At 32.3% G+C, this 20,291-nt stretch overlaps 1 protein-coding gene across 1 annotated transcript in view; it reads right to left on the bottom strand.

The window, feature by feature from the left end:
• Positions 1-2,646: 2,646 nt before the first annotated feature.
• LOC123900605 (phosphatidylinositol/phosphatidylcholine transfer protein SFH6-like) overlaps positions 2,647-20,291 on the bottom strand; it is a 30,732-nt gene continuing 13,087 nt past the window's right edge. Inside the window, exon 5 of the mRNA XM_045951524.1 lies at positions 2,647-3,080. Within this exon, the coding sequence (XP_045807480.1) occupies positions 2,989-3,080 (92 nt within the window). The 3' untranslated portion in view covers positions 2,647-2,988. The remainder of the gene's footprint in view (positions 3,081-20,291) is intronic.

The following is a 20,291-nucleotide window of genomic DNA, read 5'->3' as shown; positions in this document are numbered from 1 at the left end:
AGATGATGATGAGAAGATTTCTTGGTCTTTATGGAGGAAAAGGTACCTGCAAAAATGTTAACACTCCTATGTTAACACTCCTACGCTCAAGTCAGTATTTGAAAGAGGTAAAAAAGATTATAACATAAAAGTAATGGCTATCTATTACTAATTTGTTTCAAAACTTAATTTCCTAAAAGACCTACTATTTTATTTTCAAAAATTAGAATATATCTTTCAAAAGTAAGTTTCCAAAAACATATCCTAATTTGCTCCCAAAAGTATTTCTAAAGCATATCTCTAAAATGTGAGATTAAAATATATCCTTAAGCTATGTGACCAAAAATATATTTTCAAAAAAAGATATATTTCTACTAATTCTTTTCTATTTTCTTCCTTATTTTCTCTATTTTTCTCCACTTATTTAATTTATTAAAAGTTCTCTAATTATAATTAAATTATTTATTTTACTATCTAAATTTCGGGGCGTTACAACTCTCACCCACTTTTAGAATTTTCGTCCTCGAAAATTGTCAGTAAAATCGGATAACCATATAACATATCACCAATATCATGCAAGGAAAACATGTCAGTTAGAATCAACAATTTCAAGAACTTAACAAACACTTTGTAAAATAAATAGTGGCTAATGTACAAATTTGACTACAAACATCGAGATTGACACATGAGAAAATATACAACAGTTAGACAAGACTGACACACAACAACAGATGACGCTGGCTAGGCTTTGATAGATGAGAAAATATACCAACAGTTAGACAAGACTGACACACAACAACAGATGACGTTGGCTAGGCTTTGACAGTGTTCGCACAACGACAAGACACTACGACTCTTGGTCATGTGAACCAACCAGGCTCTGATACCAATTGTAACAACCCGGACTTCCATTGATTTTATTTGTAAAATCGTTGATTATTTTATTTCAAAAGGAGTGTTACTAATCTTCGACGTGATTGATTAATAAGCATTTAAAGATAACACATATCGGAAGTAAACTTGTAAAATTGAACCAATGAAAATTTCTCAAAGTCTGAATGACTACTACAATAATAAAATACTGAACAAACAACATGGACCAATTCCTTTTTCAAAATAAAACGTTTAATGAAAAGTAAATTTAGTTATTCTTCCCGACGAAGAGCGATTCAATCACTAAAGCAGTTAGGGACAAGCTTCCCGAACTCAGTAGCTATGACACGTTATTCTCCCTCTGTTTGCAGCCTTCCCAATTTCTTTTTTATTTTAGGTAATTTTTGGCTAATCCTATTTCTCTTTTAATCTCCTCTATTTATAATGAATAATTAGGTTTTCCTTAGTCATAAAAGTAATGGCTATCTATTACTAATTTGTTTCAAAACTTAATTTCCTAAAAGATCTACTATTTTATTTTCAAAAATTAGAATATATCTTTCAAAAATAAGTTTCCAAAAATATTACTAAAGCATAGTATCTCTAAAATGTGAGATTAAAATATATCTTTAGGCTATATGACCCAAAATATATTTCTATTAATTCTTTTCTATTTTCTTCTTCCTTATTTTCTCTATTTTTCTCCACTTATTTAATTTCTTGAAAGTTCTCTAATTATAATTAAATTATTTAGTTTCACTATCTAAATTTCGGGGCGTTACAGAAATAATACACCATTTCTTTGTCACAATTTACAAAGAAAAATAGAACAATTCTTTTTTTTTTTATCGAGTTTTTTTGTTCCAGAAAATTGAATAAAATGATTAAAAATAAAAGGCTTAATTATATTTTGGTCCCTTATCTTTATTTTAAGTTTCACGTTGGTCCCTTATCTTTTAAAAATTTCAAGTTGGTCCCTTATCTTTTCTGCAGGTTTCATGTTGGTCCCTTCCGTCAAATTTTTCACTATTATCGTTGAATTTGGACACGTGACAAACAAAAACCACACTTGGACATATGACAAGTGTTTTTTTTTTTTTTTTTTGTGAACTAAGAGCATAATGACGTCAAAGGATCTAGAAGAAATCCCAACTAGGTTGCACTAGTGCAGAAAGGGGATTCCACTACTGGCCAAACGGACTTTCCACTACTGGCCGTGGCCGTAGTGATTGCTGGCGTCGTTGTAAGTCCAGACTTTCCACGTCGGGTCTTTTAATACCCGTCGTGGTATGTGTATTTCTTCTTTAATTATTATTTAAAATTATGGACTTTCCACGTCGGTTTTTCCAATTAACCGTAGTGGTATGTACGGGATTCCACGTCGGTTATAATGAACACCAGTAGTGGTATGTATGGTTTCAATTTTTTTTAATATAAATCATGGGGATTCCACCCGTAGTGGTATGTATGGGATTCCACGTCGGTTATAATGAATACCAGTAGTGGTATGTATGGTTTCAATTTTTTTTAATATAAATCATGGGGATTCCACTACGGGTATTTACACATATCCGTAGTGGTATGTATGGTTTTCACGTCCGTTATAGTGAATTCTACTAGACAAGGCAGTGGATTCATATTCATGGCAATAATGCATGCTACACAATGTACTGGCAATAGAATGAGAATTAAAGACAAACTAGTTTATGTTTCATCCAACATTGATTAGTCATGAATTCATTATTTTTAATCAAACAGATTCTTCTATTATGACATGTCATAGTAGGTTGAAGCTTGTGATAGTGACATTCATACATTTACACCCAGCAAATGTCCAAAGATTAGGAGCTCAAAATGTAATGCTTTCTATAGAGATTTAGGACAAACCAACAAACAACACTCAAAATTTTGATACTTTTGGTTACTGAGCACTAGAAAGCGTGTATAACATAAATAATAAGTTAAAGTTGTTAACCTTTTGTACTAGGAGACCTCTGGAGTGATGCTTGTTTCTTCAAGACAACATCAACAGCTTTGTCTACCATTGGAATGTATTCGTGATACCCAGCTAAGTTACCACTAACTACTAAGGGGAGGAATGTGCGAAAACCTACAATCAATCAATTAAACACCGAGTTAACAAAAGACAAGGTCAACACTTACTTCCTCACGAACAGGGGCCAACGTCAGGTGTGAGTAACTCTTCACCGTTTTTGGAGAAGTTATATCTGAAGTAGCAAAGTTTTTCACAAGAAAGGGGGGGTTTGAATTGTGACCCTTTTAAAATTTAAACTCAAGTCACAAAATAAATAGTTAGTGATAAAATTATTTTTGTGCTCAGTGAGATCGTTCTAAGAATGATCTGTGCTGTGTAAAAACAGTTGCAGAAAATAAAAGTTTAAGGGAAAGAAGATAAACACAAAGAGTTATCCTGGTTCACCCCTAATCTTTGGGTTACGTCCAGTCCCCACCTCCTGTGAGTTTGTCCACTAGAATCACTTAAAAGTTACAGATCCAATACTTACAAATTCACCTTGATCTTGACCTAAGATCAACAACTTAACAAAGCTCCTAGAGCTTTGAACTTTCCTAGTCACCTTGACCAAACAACACTCAATCAATAGTCACGTATTGACTTGAGCAATTACAATATAGATGATTTGTTTCTAAGCTTAATTTCAGACTCACTATAAAAGAGAAGCTTAGATGAAAGCACTCTAAAGAGATTGGTACTCAGATTATGTTACAAAAGAGTGACTTCAAAAAGGACTATGAGCTAAAGAGATTGAATGAGATTTATATCACTTGAATTGCTTGAAAACTCTTGCTCTTTCCCTTGGACTTGATTGCCTTTTATAGATGCTTGCTTGAGTTTGAAGCTTGGCCTTCAAGTATATCAGTTAGAGAGTAAAATAGAGTTGTTACTCAGTGCTCTATATGCAGCAGACAACTTCTGCATAATGTGCAGATTCTCTGTTCAGTCTTGGAACAGTCTTGATTTCCTTTTGGCTTTGATCCATAAGATCCAAATATGTGTGAGCTGTTACCAAGTACATATGAGTTGTTTCTTACTTCCTTCCACTGTCATGTATCAGATATAGCCGTTTGGATGCTCAGAAAAGGACTCATGACAGTTGGGAATGGTTTTAAAAAAACTGTGTGCAGGATCAGTCTTGCATCAGTCTTGAAACAGTCTTGACTGCACCAGCAAATAAGATGAACCTTCATCCTTCCTTTCTTGTGGCATGCAGCTGTATAATAGCTCTAAGTGCTGATCAGTAGTAGCCTTAGCTTGAGAATAAAAACCAGCTGGAATAGTACATGAGCATATGAGACAAAAAGTACTTCTATGACACCACATTGAAGAATGTTCCCAAAATGGTCCTTTAGCAAGTACACCACATTGAAGAATGTTTTTATTGGATGATCAATACCATAAAAGATCATGAGAGATCAATGCTTGTGATTCATCACATGACTAGGAAAGCATATACTTAAATTCCATCACATGTTGTTGATCCCAAAAGAGATTATCTCCTGTAGTGATTTGGTCCATAAGTCCATTGTAAAGTGCTTATTTGTTTTGTTCTTAGTTGACTTGAAAAACCAGAAAGCACTTATTCCAAAACGTGCTTATTGTCAAAACTGCAGTCTGTCTGCTAAGAATGTTCTTAGAATGGTCTTGAAACAGCTTTGCAGGATTTTTACTTTGCAAGTGGTTTGTTAGAATCTATTTAATCTTATGCCACTCAAAAGCACTTGTTAGATAACAAAATGATCAGAATCATTTAAAATATAATTAAAGATGTTTGTAATCTTTAAAACATCAAAAGTGGATTTTGCCTCAACAATCTCCCCCTTTTTGATGATGACAAACTTCTTTAATTTAGATTTTAAAAATGATTTCTGATTTAATCAAATGATAAATGTACTAGTGTTTTTATCAAAAAGCTCCCCCTCAATTTATGCATTCAATTTCAAATTATCAAGATAAAATTGAGCAAGATAAAAGAAGTCTGAATCATAACATATTCTTAATCATACATACTTCAAGTGAGCATTACAAACCATGTGTTCAACAAGATTAAGATCAAAAGATGATTCAAAACAAATGCTTAAGACTTAGATTACATAATGCTAGAAGTTCTATCCTAAGATTAAAACTTCCTACAATATCTAGTCATCAAAAGTTTTCAAAATTTAAACACAGTACACAAAACAAACACAATACATAAGCAGAAATATTAAAAATCCTAGCATTCTTGAAACAAGCTTCTTCTTCTTTTTCTCCCCCTTTTGTCATCACAAAAAGTGGAGGGACTGCAAAGGTTTTTAAGGAGACACAGTAGGGCTGGAAGCATCAGATGATGGATCATTCTCTGGCTGAGGAAATTCAGGGATGTGTGGAGGAGGATGAGCTGGAGGATGAGGAATATTGAGAAGAGGACAAACATGGTCACAGAGCCAGGTGCGATAGTTTTGTTGTTCAAGCATGATATGCATAAGCAGATTGTTCTGCTGCATCATAGCTTCCAAAATCTTGGTGGTTTCTCTCTTGGTTTTGGAAACATCCTTCTCCATTTTGGTTCTCTTAGGTCTGGTGCTAGGACCAGCAGCAGCAGGATTATCAGCATGTGGAGCAGCATCTTCAATGTTTTGACCAGAGGAGCAAAAGGATTTTAGTGAGCCAAAGTGTGGTGGAAAGGAGGGTAATGAATTACCAGCAGAGTACAAAGGAATTTGAAGTTGGGGAGGTTCAGGACTTGGAATTTTAAGCAGGCTCTTAAGAAAATCAGAGCTGGATTGAGAATCATAGAATGGTGGAGAGAATAGAGCTTTATTGGTGAACCTTGGATTGGTGGATAATCCTTCAAGGACATATGCAGCATTTTGGGAAAGAGTGGGTTGGTTATTTAATCCAAAGCTTGAGTCAAAGCCAAGTGAGACATCAAGATTAACAAAAGGAACAGAAATTGTTGGAGTAGGTTCCAAGCTGTGATTTGCAGAGGAAGCAAGGTTGAGAACGTTCTCAGACTGTTCTACAATACCAGTAGCAGTTAAATTTTTGTCAGCTTCAAAAACTTCTCTCTTTCTTTTCTCACCTACAGTAGGTTCATCAGCTGCTTTCTTCATGTGAGATAAATTTTTCAAATCAAACACTTTAGAGTTGTTAAAACTTTTTTCCTTCTTGAGCTCTACCTTGCATTCTCTAAAAACCTTAGTCAGGTGCATTCCATAGGGTAGAGTGATTTTCTTAGAACCAGAAGATGCAGCCTCTATCATGTTGTGAATGATAACATAGGGTAGGTTCAGCTTTTTCCCAGTTCCCAGATGATGCATAACCATTAAATCTCCATCATAAACTTTCTCTCTTGTACCTATTCTTGGAAAGATATGGTTTTGGACCATATTGAATAGCACCTTGTATTCAGTCTTTAGGTAAGAAGCAGGTGGTTGAGGTAATTTTGTACCTTCAGCAACAAACATCTCCTGAATTAAATCCTCCTTTTTAACTTGAGCTTCAGAGTACCAAGTGTCTCCAATCAACTTGGCTCCATCAATGGGTAGATTGAGATACTTTCCTAAGATCTCAGGGGTTAGTTTGATTTCAACATTCCTAAGGGTTGACTTAATTAGATCATTCTCAGGATCAACTTTGGCATTGAAATAGAAAGCTTGAACTATTCTAGGGTATACAGTTTCTCTCATTCTAAACAGGTGAGTCCAACCCTGTGATTCGGTAAGCTTCATCACATCAATACCCCCACTAGCTAGGTTTGCAAAGTCATAATACCTACAGCTAGGGACAGGTTTCCCATTCCAGAATAAATCAAAATCTTCTCTTTCAGAGTAGTGAATAAGAGGGATTACCATGTTCTTGGGCAGCAGTTGAGTCAAAGTTGGTTCTTCAATTTCTGGAGATTTCCCTTTTTCTCCATTATCATCTGAGTTCTTCTCAGCTTCTTCTTCTTCAGAGCTTGAAGTTTTTCCTTTTTCAGCAACATATTTTTCCAGATGATCAAGAAATGCTTTGCTTGGAGTTCTTGTTTTGACAGGAGCAGATTTGGTGGTTTGAGTTGATTTGGATGGTTCAACAATTTGGGATAAGGGTTTGGTGTGACGAGTGAGAGAGGTGGTTTCCAATTCTTCAGAGTCACTATCATTTACTTCATAAATGGTGTTGTCTATGACAGGTTTCTTAGTTCCACTACCAGATAACAGTCTAGCTGATCTTCTTACTTGAGGAATTTTGGATTTGGATTTTGTGTAAACGATGAAGGGTTTTGGAACAGTATTAGAGGATTGAGGAATTGATTTTGACACATCATCCTGAGAGAGTTTCATGATAGTTTCAGCAATAATCTTCTCAGTGTTTCCTAATTCCACTGAGGGATTTGCTTGATTTTGTTGGTTAATTTCCGTATCAGAGTTGGCTTGAAGGGATTTAAGAGGGGTTTTTCAAAAATTAATCCTCTTAGCGGAACAATCCCGATGAACGGATCTTGATTAAATCATTAATCACAAATCAACGAACACAAAACCACAAGTTTATGTGTTTACCAATTGTTGGAGTAAGCCCTTAAAGCCAATCTGTTTTGATAGAATCTTCTTTTGTATCATGACTTTGATTTATATATTTAATATATATAAAAAGGCATTTCTTTATTATGTTTGTTTCAAACTAATAAAGTCCCTAGAATAGCTAGTCTAATTAATGGAACATTAAGTGTGACTTAATAGTGAGACTCCATTAAACATAAGGACACTATTCTTAAAGTATCCGTAGTCAAGTTTTACTGTGATGTGGGATAACAGTAAAACATAGAGACTATTATGTGAGTAAACTGATGACCTCATCTCACGTGTCATGGATATGAGATATCAAGTCTTCACATAGATATAAATATTAGGAGTAATATTTATATTGGATTGACCCACCATGAGAATACTACATAGCGTGTTATGAAAAGTGTCATAAGTTATTCTCATAGTGATAATGGTGTATACCACCCTTCGACCTGAAACCACTATGGACCCTAGATGTGGAGTAGAGTACTTAGTTGCCGTTCAAACATTGTCCGTAACAGGATGACTATAAAGTCGGTTGATGGGTACTCCACAAATCATGCTGAGGGACATGAGTGACCTAGATGGAATTTGCCCCTCATGCATAACAGGAGTAATATCTACGGGCCTCTTGATGGAATATGACTGATAAAATGCGTGGCCACGCCGAACTAAGTCAATATGAGATATTGAGCTTATTCGTTACTCAGTATATTCTGGGATCAAGAAATAAGATATTGAACCATACAAGGATGACACGATCTATGCCTTGTGTTCAATATAGATATAAGGGCAAAGGGGTAATTATACACACGATCGTTATCATGGAAAGGTTTCGTCAGATCACATGACATTCTCGTCACTTGGGTAGCAGTGATGTGTTGCTAGATACCGCTCACTGTTTATAATATTAAATATGTGATTTAATATTATTGCCAACGTTACGAGAACCTATAGGGTCACACACAAAGGACAGATAGATGAGAGAAATAAATAAGTAAGACTTATTTATAAAATAATAAGTAGGACTTATTAGTAATTAAATAATTAAGTATGACTTATTATTTAATTAGAGAAGCGCGGCACACCGTAAAGTATGGTGCACTTAAGTAAAATACAACACACCGTAAGGTACGGTGGATACTCAAATAAGTCTATAAAAAGAATACACTTATGTGCTGAATTTTAACCTAAGAGTTAGTCCTAAAATTAAGAAACCTAGCCGCCGCTCTCTAAACCCCGTTCTCTCTGAATCTCTGGTGGAATTGGCTAGCACCGGTCATCGGAGAAGTTCTGTTCGTGTGGACTGAGTAGATGCATCGCTACTTTGCTTTGCTCGTGATCAGAAATAGTTTCTACTTCAAAGGTTCTGCACTTCAAGAGGTAAACACATAAACTTGTGGTTTTGTGTTCGTTGATTTGTGATTAATGATTTAATCAAGATCCGTTCATCGGGATTGTTCCGCTAAGAGGATTAATTTTTGAAAAACCCCTCTTAAATCCCTTCAGTGGTATCAGAGCATCGGTTTCGATTAAATCATTACATTCAAATCGGATTAATATATAATGATGATTATATGGTGATATATTCATGTTTATATGCGTCTGCGTGATCACTGATCAAGAACGAGTTTATTTGATGATGTTTTATTTTGATAACACGATGTCACGAATATGATTCGTAATTAAAAGAGTATATCATCGTTTTGAATTATAGTAATTCTGAAAGTTTGTTTTTCAAAAGAGATTTATTCTCCTTTCAAAATCATGTGAGATTTATTCTTCTTATAGTAACAAGTGTTGTTCTTATAAGGATATACTCTGTATCATGATGCGTGACTTTGCCAATTCATGGTCACATATTCTTTTAAACTATATATTGGTTTTGAATTAGTGAATTTGAAATCAATTTTTATACCTGATTCTACATATGAATTTTAAAATTGTTTCAAAAGGACATATGAATCAATTTGCGGTTCTTTAATTTGTTTGTTATAAAAGATAATACTGTTTTGGCAAATATCTTATTCAAAATAGTTTTGAATAAATAAATCGTCATATTTGATAATTGGATTGTCAAAATTTGATTCAAAATATTTAATTAAGAATTAAAAGGTTTGAATCAATTAATTGATCGTTACTTTAGAAACAATAGTGAATCAAAAGATTTGATTCTGTTTTAAATTAGTTATTTAATTCAAAAGTGTTTTGAATAAATAAATTACCATATTTGATGATTGGAGAATTGTCAAAGATTTGATTCAAAAGAATTTGATTGTGAATTAAGAGATTTGAATCAAATAAAATTGGTTTGATAATTTTAAAAGTGATTCATCTGAATCAATAATCTGATTTTGTTTTAAAATTAATTATTTGAATTAATTTTATGTATTCAAGTTTTGAGATTAATAATAATAGTGTAACACTATAATTGATTATTTTATTTTATTTTAATTGATTAAATTTTAATCAATTAATTCTTAGAGGTATATAGTTATGGCCTTAGCGTGTTTGGAGTTTATTTTATTTGGTTTAAATACGACCTGCGTGTCGTGGTTTATTATTTTATAAATACGGCCTGCGTGTCGTGACAATTTATTTACTTTATTTATTTTAAATAATTGTAATTGCTCGTGATGACGGGAGACAAAGCCAAACGAAGGATGTCGACGGAGTAACTTGAGAAGTTTGCTCGAGGGTCAAAGAATTGTAATAAATTAGTTTATTTAATTCTTTCGTTTTAGGAGGCCATAACTATACTACCTTAGTTTATGTTATGTATGTGATGCATGAGATGAGTGTTTTAATTATATTTGTCATGTATGTTTTATATAATTATTAAACGCATATTTACATGAATGTCATGTAAAGTGAAACGCGTGTATAAGATACACATGTCGGTGAGATCAAATTTAATTAAAAATCCTTCAAGTACTCATAAAGACTAATATTGAAGATGTAGGTTTTGCCAACGCAAGGTGCATTTTCTATACTAGTAAGATGTGTCTATATTAAGTTTTATGCTTTCCAAAGAATAGCACCCTTCAAGATCAATATCGATTAATGTAGGTTTTGCCAACGTAAAGTGCATTGTCAATATTGATAAGTTGCGGTGAGATAACCAGTTTATCCGATTGCTATTTATTGGGTTTAACTTAACTAAAGAAAAATATAATATGATTATATGACTTTAGAAGCAAGTGTTGGGTTATTCCATATGATGGATTAAAATAAGTGTTATTCACCCAACGGAAATGATATGAGAGTTGTATGAGATACAATTGGAAACAGTTTCCTACCTAAATAACTACGTTTTGTGTAATCAGCCCAACGCTGACTTAAAACAAAGTGAAATATGGATCTCATTCCCACTAGAAAAATTTTAACGGGATTTTCCGAATCAAATGTCGAGGGTCATTTGTTTTGAGTAAAATAGTGGGAGCATATTTAATTAAAGACCTAGTTAAATATGTTTTAATCATGATACAAATATTCTTATCTTCATAATTAGATATATTTGGCATATAGTTTATATTTCACTAAAGGTCCTTACGAAGGACATAAGGTTCGGAAAAGAGTTTCTGAATTGGTACATATATTGAGAATTGTTCTCAAATACGAGAAAAACTACTAATAGTTTTGAAAGAGTCAAAATGGAAGAAAGAAGTAAGACTTCTTCATACATCTTGTTATAGAAAGTTAAATTATTTACTTTTACATCTAAGGTATATGATACTAGATGCAAATTTCATATTTGTTGGAATATGAAATTGTTTTAAAGAAGTAAAAAATTTGAGTATAGATAAAGTCAACTTACGTTTAGAATGAAATAGTTTCATTGATCGTAGAAGTTGAGTTTGACATGGAACCAAATAATTGTTATTATGTTTCATTTAATAATAGAAATATTGGACCTAAACCTTGTATTGACAAGAAAAAGGACTGCTTGTTTGAATAATAGACAAGTGTTGTTTCATTATCAAATAATGTTTTCTATTCTATTGTTCTAATTGAGTAATGGAATTGAGTTCCATCAACTTGATAACCTTATCTATAACAATGATGAATAATGATCAAATAAGATTTGAACCTTGTAAATTAGTGGCAATTAATATTGTTTAGTACTAATAGGTGAGACACACATTTCCATACTCCATGGATAGGAATTTTTGGACTCATTTGATTTATATCATTTGAAGGATGTGAGTTCCACTTTTGAAAATAGTTCGGTATGTCAATTACCAACTAAGGCAAAGTGACATTTGATCTATTTGAAATATATACATATGAGATGTATATGAACCACTAAACTAATTATTTGCTAGATATAATTTTATTTCTTTTACTTCATTTACATTACTAATTAGCTTAGTAGATGTGATTATGTGTGGTTGACACAAACTATGATTCTTTGAATTTGTTCAAAGAATTTATGAATGAAGTAAATGAATAATTTTGAAAAGTATTAAGACCATACGAACAAGTCGTAATGGTAAATACTTAGATAAGGAGTATAGTAACAACTATTTATATTACATCATGTTCGACATGATTACAAATAAGATAGTTCGTTTATATCTCCAGCGAGTCTTTCGAAAAATTATTTTAATTAGAGTTATTCTTTACCCACAAAAGTTTCAATAAAAGAAATCATAAAGACACCATATTTGATATGGAGGTAAAAGTACCTAGTTTGACTTTATGGTAGTTTGGGATTGTACGGTTTATAAGATAAACATAATTCCAACTTGGATTAATGTGTATTTGTGGAGGGATCCTAAAGAAACTTAGAAATACTAATTCTACAACACTCTCTAGGACAAAAGTTGTTTTGTTACTAGAATTAAAATATTCCTTTAGAAGGAATGTGTCTCTAGAAGAGATAGTGGGAGTGATGTAGAACTTGAGTAAATTCGAGTACCACAAAACACATGTTTTTGAGAATGGAACATGAATCGGTTCAACAAGAGTTGTTGTTGGATCACCAGTTCGAGTAGCACAAGACCTATATAAGTCGAATATGTCATATCACACAGTTGAGAGTCACGGTTTTACCATGACTCGACAAGGTGATATATGATGCTCATGGAAGATGAGAATGTGACTTATAAAGAGTCCATGTACACAAAACATATATGGATATTGTTTTGTCATCCAATTGAGTAAGACTCATAGGATAAATATGAGTCTTGTTGTAAAGATTCACATGGATGGTATTGTGAATACCTTTATGGTGTGATTGAATGTGAAAGGTTTCACACAAATCATGATGCAATTATGATGAAACCTTTATTTCAATCATAGTGCTTAAACTCATTTGATTCCAATTGCAATTATTGTATGTTTTACTACGAGTTCTGGCAGATGGACAACGAGGTTACATTCCTTAATTGGAATGACCTTACATATGTATTTGACATATGGACGGGGTTTCGTTAATCTAAAGGATGCTAGAAAAGTATATAAATTACAAAATTCATTTATGAATTTGTTCAAATTTCTCAAAGTTGAATTATCAGTTTTATTGATCAAGTTTTATGAAAACTAAGATTAATAAAGGAACTCTTGTGCACACAAGAAAGTCAGTGGGAGTATTTAAATTAATCTGGTATTGTATATGGATGACATACTGATCATCAAGACAATTTTCATACACTACACATGTAAGACATGATTAGGTAATTGTTTCTTGATGAAATACTTAGGCGAGACTTCCTAAAAGTTAGGAATCAAGACCTATATAGATAGATTATTGACATATCTCAACCTTAGCCTATGTACAAATTTGATGAAGTGTACAGACACCTCATGTGCTTAATTTTATTGAAATTATTGCACACGTCACATGATGTATTTTTGTCTCAAAGACAATATCCAACCTCATTGGATGAGAAAGGGATGCATGAGAAGTAACCAAATGCTTTGGCAATTGGGTTGATCATGTATATCATGATATGTACTAGACCAGATGTACTATATGCTATTAGCATAAACAATATGTACCAAATTATTTCTAGTGATTGTCATTAGATCACCATCAAGAATATCCATGGATATCTTAAAAGGATTAAGGATGGCTTCTTGATTGGATCTGGAAATGATCATTGTAAATGAGTTACAATGATACTGATTGTCCAAAACCGAAGAACAGTATACCCAGATTGTAGTCTGGAATAAACTTTATGCTCGGATGTCAAATCTGTAAGCTTACAAGCTTCAGAAGATTGATATATCTATTACAAAGGTCAAATATATGATTTGAATCGTTTGTCTCATAGGATGAGGCAGAAAATTGTTTTCTTTACGTTGCAGATTCCCTTGACCTCATTAAAGATGGTAATGGTTTAATCTTGCAAGCAACGGAAAACCAGATCTCACCAACGATTCAAATACAAGTTTTGACACTTTATTTCTTTTGATAGAAGATCAAAAGTGTAAATTGGAAGATGTATCGGGTACCAACATAGGAAAGAGTTCCTTATCCACTAATAGAAAATCTTGCATAGAAGATGCTTGATGATCACGCTAGTCCAATAGATGTTGAGTTAATATCTGATTGGCTTTAGTGCTAGTGGGGGATTGTTGGAGTAAGCCCTTAAAGCCAATCTGTTTTGATAGAATCTTCTTTTGTATCATGACTTTGATTTATATATTTAATATATATAAAAAGGCATTTCTTTATTATGTTTGTTTCAAACTAATAAAGTCCCTAGAATAGCTAGTCTAATTAATGGAACATTAAGTGTGACTTAATAGTGAGACTCCATTAAACATAAGGACACTATTCTTAAAGTATCCGTAGTCAAGTTTTACTGTGATGTGGGATAACAGTAAAACATAGAGACTATTATGTGAGTAAACTGATGACCTCATCTCACGTGTCATGGATATGAGATATCAAGTCTTCACATAGATATAAATATTAGGAGTAATATTTATATTGGATTGACCCACCATGAGAATACTACATAGCGTGTTATGAAAAGTGTCATAAGTTATTCTCATAGTGATAATGGTGTATACCACCCTTCGACCTGAAACCACTATGGACCCTAGATGTGGAGTAGAGTACTTAGTTGCCGTTCAAACATTGTCCGTAACAGGATGACTATAAAGTCGGTTGATGGGTACTCCACAAATCATGCTGAGGGACATGAGTGACCTAGATGGAATTTGCCCCTCATGCATAACAGGAGTAATATCTACGGGCCTCTTGATGGAATATGACTGATAAAATGCGTGGCCACGCCGAACTAAGTCAATATGAGATATTGAGCTTATTCGTTACTCAGTATATTCTGGGATCAAGAAATAAGATATTGAACCATACAAGGATGACACGATCTATGCCTTGTGTTCAATATAGATATAAGGGCAAAGGGGTAATTATACACACGATCGTTATCATGGAAAGGTTTCGTCAGATCACATGACATTCTCGTCACTTGGGTAGCAGTGATGTGTTGCTAGATACCGCTCACTGTTTATAATATTAAATATGTGATTTAATATTATTGCCAACGTTACGAGAACCTATAGGGTCACACACAAAGGACAGATAGATGAGAGAAATAAATAAGTAAGACTTATTTATAAAATAATAAGTAGGACTTATTAGTAATTAAATAATTAAGTATGACTTATTATTTAATTAGAGAAGCGCGGCACACCGTAAAGTATGGTGCACTTAAGTAAAATACAACACACCGTAAGGTACGGTGGATACTCAAATAAGTCTATAAAAAGAATACACTTATGTGCTGAATTTTAACCTAAGAGTTAGTCCTAAAATTAAGAAACCTAGCCGCCGCTCTCTAAACCCCGTTCTCTCTGAATCTCTGGTGGAATTGGCTAGCACCGGTCATCGGAGAAGTTCTGTTCGTGTGGACTGAGTAGATGCATCGCTACTTTGCTTTGCTCGTGATCAGAAATAGTTTCTACTTCAAAGGTTCTGCACTTCAAGAGGTAAACACATAAACTTGTGGTTTTGTGTTCGTTGATTTGTGATTAATGATTTAATCAAGATCCGTTCATCGGGATTGTTCCGCTAAGAGGATTAATTTTTGAAAAACCCCTCTTAAATCCCTTCAGTGGTATCAGAGCATCGGTTTCGATTAAATCATTACATTCAAATCGGATTAATATATAATGATGATTATATGGTGATATATTCATGTTTATATGCGTCTGCGTGATCACTGATCAAGAACGAGTTTATTTGATGATGTTTTATTTTGATAACACGATGTCACGAATATGATTCGTAATTAAAAGAGTATATCATCGTTTTGAATTATAGTAATTCTGAAAGTTTGTTTTTCAAAAGAGATTTATTCTCCTTTCAAAATCATGTGAGATTTATTCTTCTTATAGTAACAAGTGTTGTTCTTATAAGGATATACTCTGTATCATGATGCGTGACTTTGCCAATTCATGGTCACATATTCTTTTAAACTATATATTGGTTTTGAATTAGTGAATTTGAAATCAATTTTTATACCTGATTCTACATATGAATTTTAAAATTGTTTCAAAAGGACATATGAATCAATTTGCGGTTCTTTAATTTGTTTGTTATAAAAGATAATACTGTTTTGGCAAATATCTTATTCAAAATAGTTTTGAATAAATAAATCGTCATATTTGATAATTGGATTGTCAAAATTTGATTCAAAATATTTAATTAAGAATTAAAAGGTTTGAATCAATTAATTGATCGTTACTTTAGAAACAATAGTGAATCAAAAGATTTGATTCTGTTTTAAATTAGTTATTTAATTCAAAAGTGTTTTGAATAAATAAATTACCATATTTGATGATTGGAGAATTGTCAAAGATTTGATTCAAAAGAATTTGATTGTGAATTAAGAGATTTGAATCAAATAAAATTGGTTTGATAATTTTAAAAGTGATTCATCTGAATCAATAATCTGATTTTGTTTTAAAATTAATTATTTGAATTAATTTTATGTATTCAAGTTTTGAGATTAATAATAATAGTGTAACACTATAATTGATTATTTTATTTTATTTTAATTGATTAAATTTTAATCAATTAATTCTTAGAGGTATATAGTTATGGCCTTAGCGTGTTTGGAGTTTATTTTATTTGGTTTAAATACGACCTGCGTGTCGTGGTTTATTATTTTATAAATACGGCCTGCGTGTCGTGACAATTTATTTACTTTATTTATTTTAAATAATTGTAATTGCTCGTGATGACGGGAGACAAAGCCAAACGAAGGATGTCGACGGAGTAACTTGAGAAGTTTGCTCGAGGGTCAAAGAATTGTAATAAATTAGTTTATTTAATTCTTTCGTTTTAGGAGGCCATAACTATACTACCTTAGTTTATGTTATGTATGTGATGCATGAGATGAGTGTTTTAATTATATTTGTCATGTATGTTTTATATAATTATTAAACGCATATTTACATGAATGTCATGTAAAGTGAAACGCGTGTATAAGATACACATGTCGGTGAGATCAAATTTAATTAAAAATCCTTCAAGTACTCATAAAGACTAATATTGAAGATGTAGGTTTTGCCAACGCAAGGTGCATTTTCTATACTAGTAAGATGTGTCTATATTAAGTTTTATGCTTTCCAAAGAATAGCACCCTTCAAGATCAATATCGATTAATGTAGGTTTTGCCAACGTAAAGTGCATTGTCAATATTGATAAGTTGCGGTGAGATAACCAGTTTATCCGATTGCTATTTATTGGGTTTAACTTAACTAAAGAAAAATATAATATGATTATATGACTTTAGAAGCAAGTGTTGGGTTATTCCATATGATGGATTAAAATAAGTGTTATTCACCCAACGGAAATGATATGAGAGTTGTATGAGATACAATTGGAAACAGTTTCCTACCTAAATAACTACGTTTTGTGTAATCAGCCCAACGCTGACTTAAAACAAAGTGAAATATGGATCTCATTCCCACTAGAAAAATTTTAACGGGATTTTCCGAATCAAATGTCGAGGGTCATTTGTTTTGAGTAAAATAGTGGGAGCATATTTAATTAAAGACCTAGTTAAATATGTTTTAATCATGATACAAATATTCTTATCTTCATAATTAGATATATTTGGCATATAGTTTATATTTCACTAAAGGTCCTTACGAAGGACATAAGGTTCGGAAAAGAGTTTCTGAATTGGTACATATATTGAGAATTGTTCTCAAATACGAGAAAAACTACTAATAGTTTTGAAAGAGTCAAAATGGAAGAAAGAAGTAAGACTTCTTCATACATCTTGTTATAGAAAGTTAAATTATTTACTTTTACATCTAAGGTATATGATACTAGATGCAAATTTCATATTTGTTGGAATATGAAATTGTTTTAAAGAAGTAAAAAATTTGAGTATAGATAAAGTCAACTTACGTTTAGAATGAAATAGTTTCATTGATCGTAGAAGTTGAGTTTGACATGGAACCAAATAATTGTTATTATGTTTCATTTAATAATAGAAATATTGGACCTAAACCTTGTATTGACAAGAAAAAGGACTGCTTGTTTGAATAATAGACAAGTGTTGTTTCATTATCAAATAATGTTTTCTATTCTATTGTTCTAATTGAGTAATGGAATTGAGTTCCATCAACTTGATAACCTTATCTATAACAATGATGAATAATGATCAAATAAGATTTGAACCTTGTAAATTAGTGGCAATTAATATTGTTTAGTACTAATAGGTGAGACACACATTTCCATACTCCATGGATAGGAATTTTTGGACTCATTTGATTTATATCATTTGAAGGATGTGAGTTCCACTTTTGAAAATAGTTCGGTATGTCAATTACCAACTAAGGCAAAGTGACATTTGATCTATTTGAAATATATACATATGAGATGTATATGAACCACTAAACTAATTATTTGCTAGATATAATTTTATTTCTTTTACTTCATTTACATTACTAATTAGCTTAGTAGATGTGATTATGTGTGGTTGACACAAACTATGATTCTTTGAATTTGTTCAAAGAATTTATGAATGAAGTAAATGAATAATTTTGAAAAGTATTAAGACCATACGAACAAGTCGTAATGGTAAATACTTAGATAAGGAGTATAGTAACAACTATTTATATTACATCATGTTCGACATGATTACAAATAAGATAGTTCGTTTATATCTCCAGCGAGTCTTTCGAAAAATTATTTTAATTAGAGTTATTCTTTACCCACAAAAGTTTCAATAAAAGAAATCATAAAGACACCATATTTGATATGGAGGTAAAAGTACCTAGTTTGACTTTATGGTAGTTTGGGATTGTACGGTTTATAAGATAAACATAATTCCAACTTGGATTAATGTGTATTTGTGGAGGGATCCTAAAGAAACTTAGAAATACTAATTCTACAACACTCTCTAGGACAAAAGTTGTTTTGTTACTAGAATTAAAATATTCCTTTAGAAGGAATGTGTCTCTAGAAGAGATAGTGGGAGTGATGTAGAACTTGAGTAAATTCGAGTACCACAAAACACATGTTTTTGAGAATGGAACATGAATCGGTTCAACAAGAGTTGTTGTTGGATCACCAGTTCGAGTAGCACAAGACCTATATAAGTCGAATATGTCATATCACACAGTTGAGAGTCACGGTTTTACCATGACTCGACAAGGTGATATATGATGCTCATGGAAGATGAGAATGTGACTTATAAAGAGTCCATGTACACAAAACATATATGGATATTGTTTTGTCATCCAATTGAGTAAGACTCATAGGATAAATATGAGTCTTGTTGTAAAGATTCACATGGATGGTATTGTGAATACCTTTATGGTGTGATTGAATGTGAAAGGTTTCACACAAATCATGATGCAATTATGATGAAACCTTTATTTCAATCATAGTGCTTAAACTCATTTGATTCCAATTGCAATTATTGTATGTTTTACTACGAGTTCTGGCAGATGGACAACGAGGTTACATTCCTTAATTGGAATGACCTTACATATGTATTTGACATATGGACGGGGTTTCGTTAATCTAAAGGATGCTAGAAAAGTATATAAATTACAAAATTCATTTATGAATTTGTTCAAATTTCTCAAAGTTGAATTATCAGTTTTATTGATCAAGTTTTATGAAAACTAAGATTAATAAAGGAACTCTTGTGCACACAAGAAAGTCAGTGGGAGTATTTAAATTAATCTGGTATTGTATATGGATGACATACTGATCATCAAGACAATTTTCATACACTACACATGTAAGACATGATTAGGTAATTGTTTCTTGATGAAATACTTAGGCGAGACTTCCTAAAAGTTAGGAATCAAGACCTATATAGATAGATTATTGACATATCTCAACCTTAGCCTATGTACAAATTTGATGAAGTGTACAGACACCTCATGTGCTTAATTTTATTGAAATTATTGCACACGTCACATGATGTATTTTTGTCTCAAAGACAATATCCAACCTCATTGGATGAGAAAGGGATGCATGAGAAGTAACCAAATGCTTTGGCAATTGGGTTGATCATGTATATCATGATATGTACTAGACCAGATGTACTATATGCTATTAGCATAAACAATATGTACCAAATTATTTCTAGTGATTGTCATTAGATCACCATCAAGAATATCCATGGATATCTTAAAAGGATTAAGGATGGCTTCTTGATTGGATCTGGAAATGATCATTGTAAATGAGTTACAATGATACTGATTGTCCAAAACCGAAGAACAGTATACCCAGATTGTAGTCTGGAATAAACTTTATGCTCGGATGTCAAATCTGTAAGCTTACAAGCTTCAGAAGATTGATATATCTATTACAAAGGTCAAATATATGATTTGAATCGTTTGTCTCATAGGATGAGGCAGAA

The sequence above is a fragment of the Trifolium pratense genome, unplaced genomic scaffold (genome assembly GCF_020283565.1).
Source record: "Trifolium pratense cultivar HEN17-A07 unplaced genomic scaffold, ARS_RC_1.1 scaffold_111, whole genome shotgun sequence".
Taxonomy (NCBI): domain Eukaryota; kingdom Viridiplantae; phylum Streptophyta; class Magnoliopsida; order Fabales; family Fabaceae; genus Trifolium; species Trifolium pratense.
Note: the sequence above shows the minus strand (reverse complement) of the source record. Positions and strands in the feature narration are given on the sequence as shown.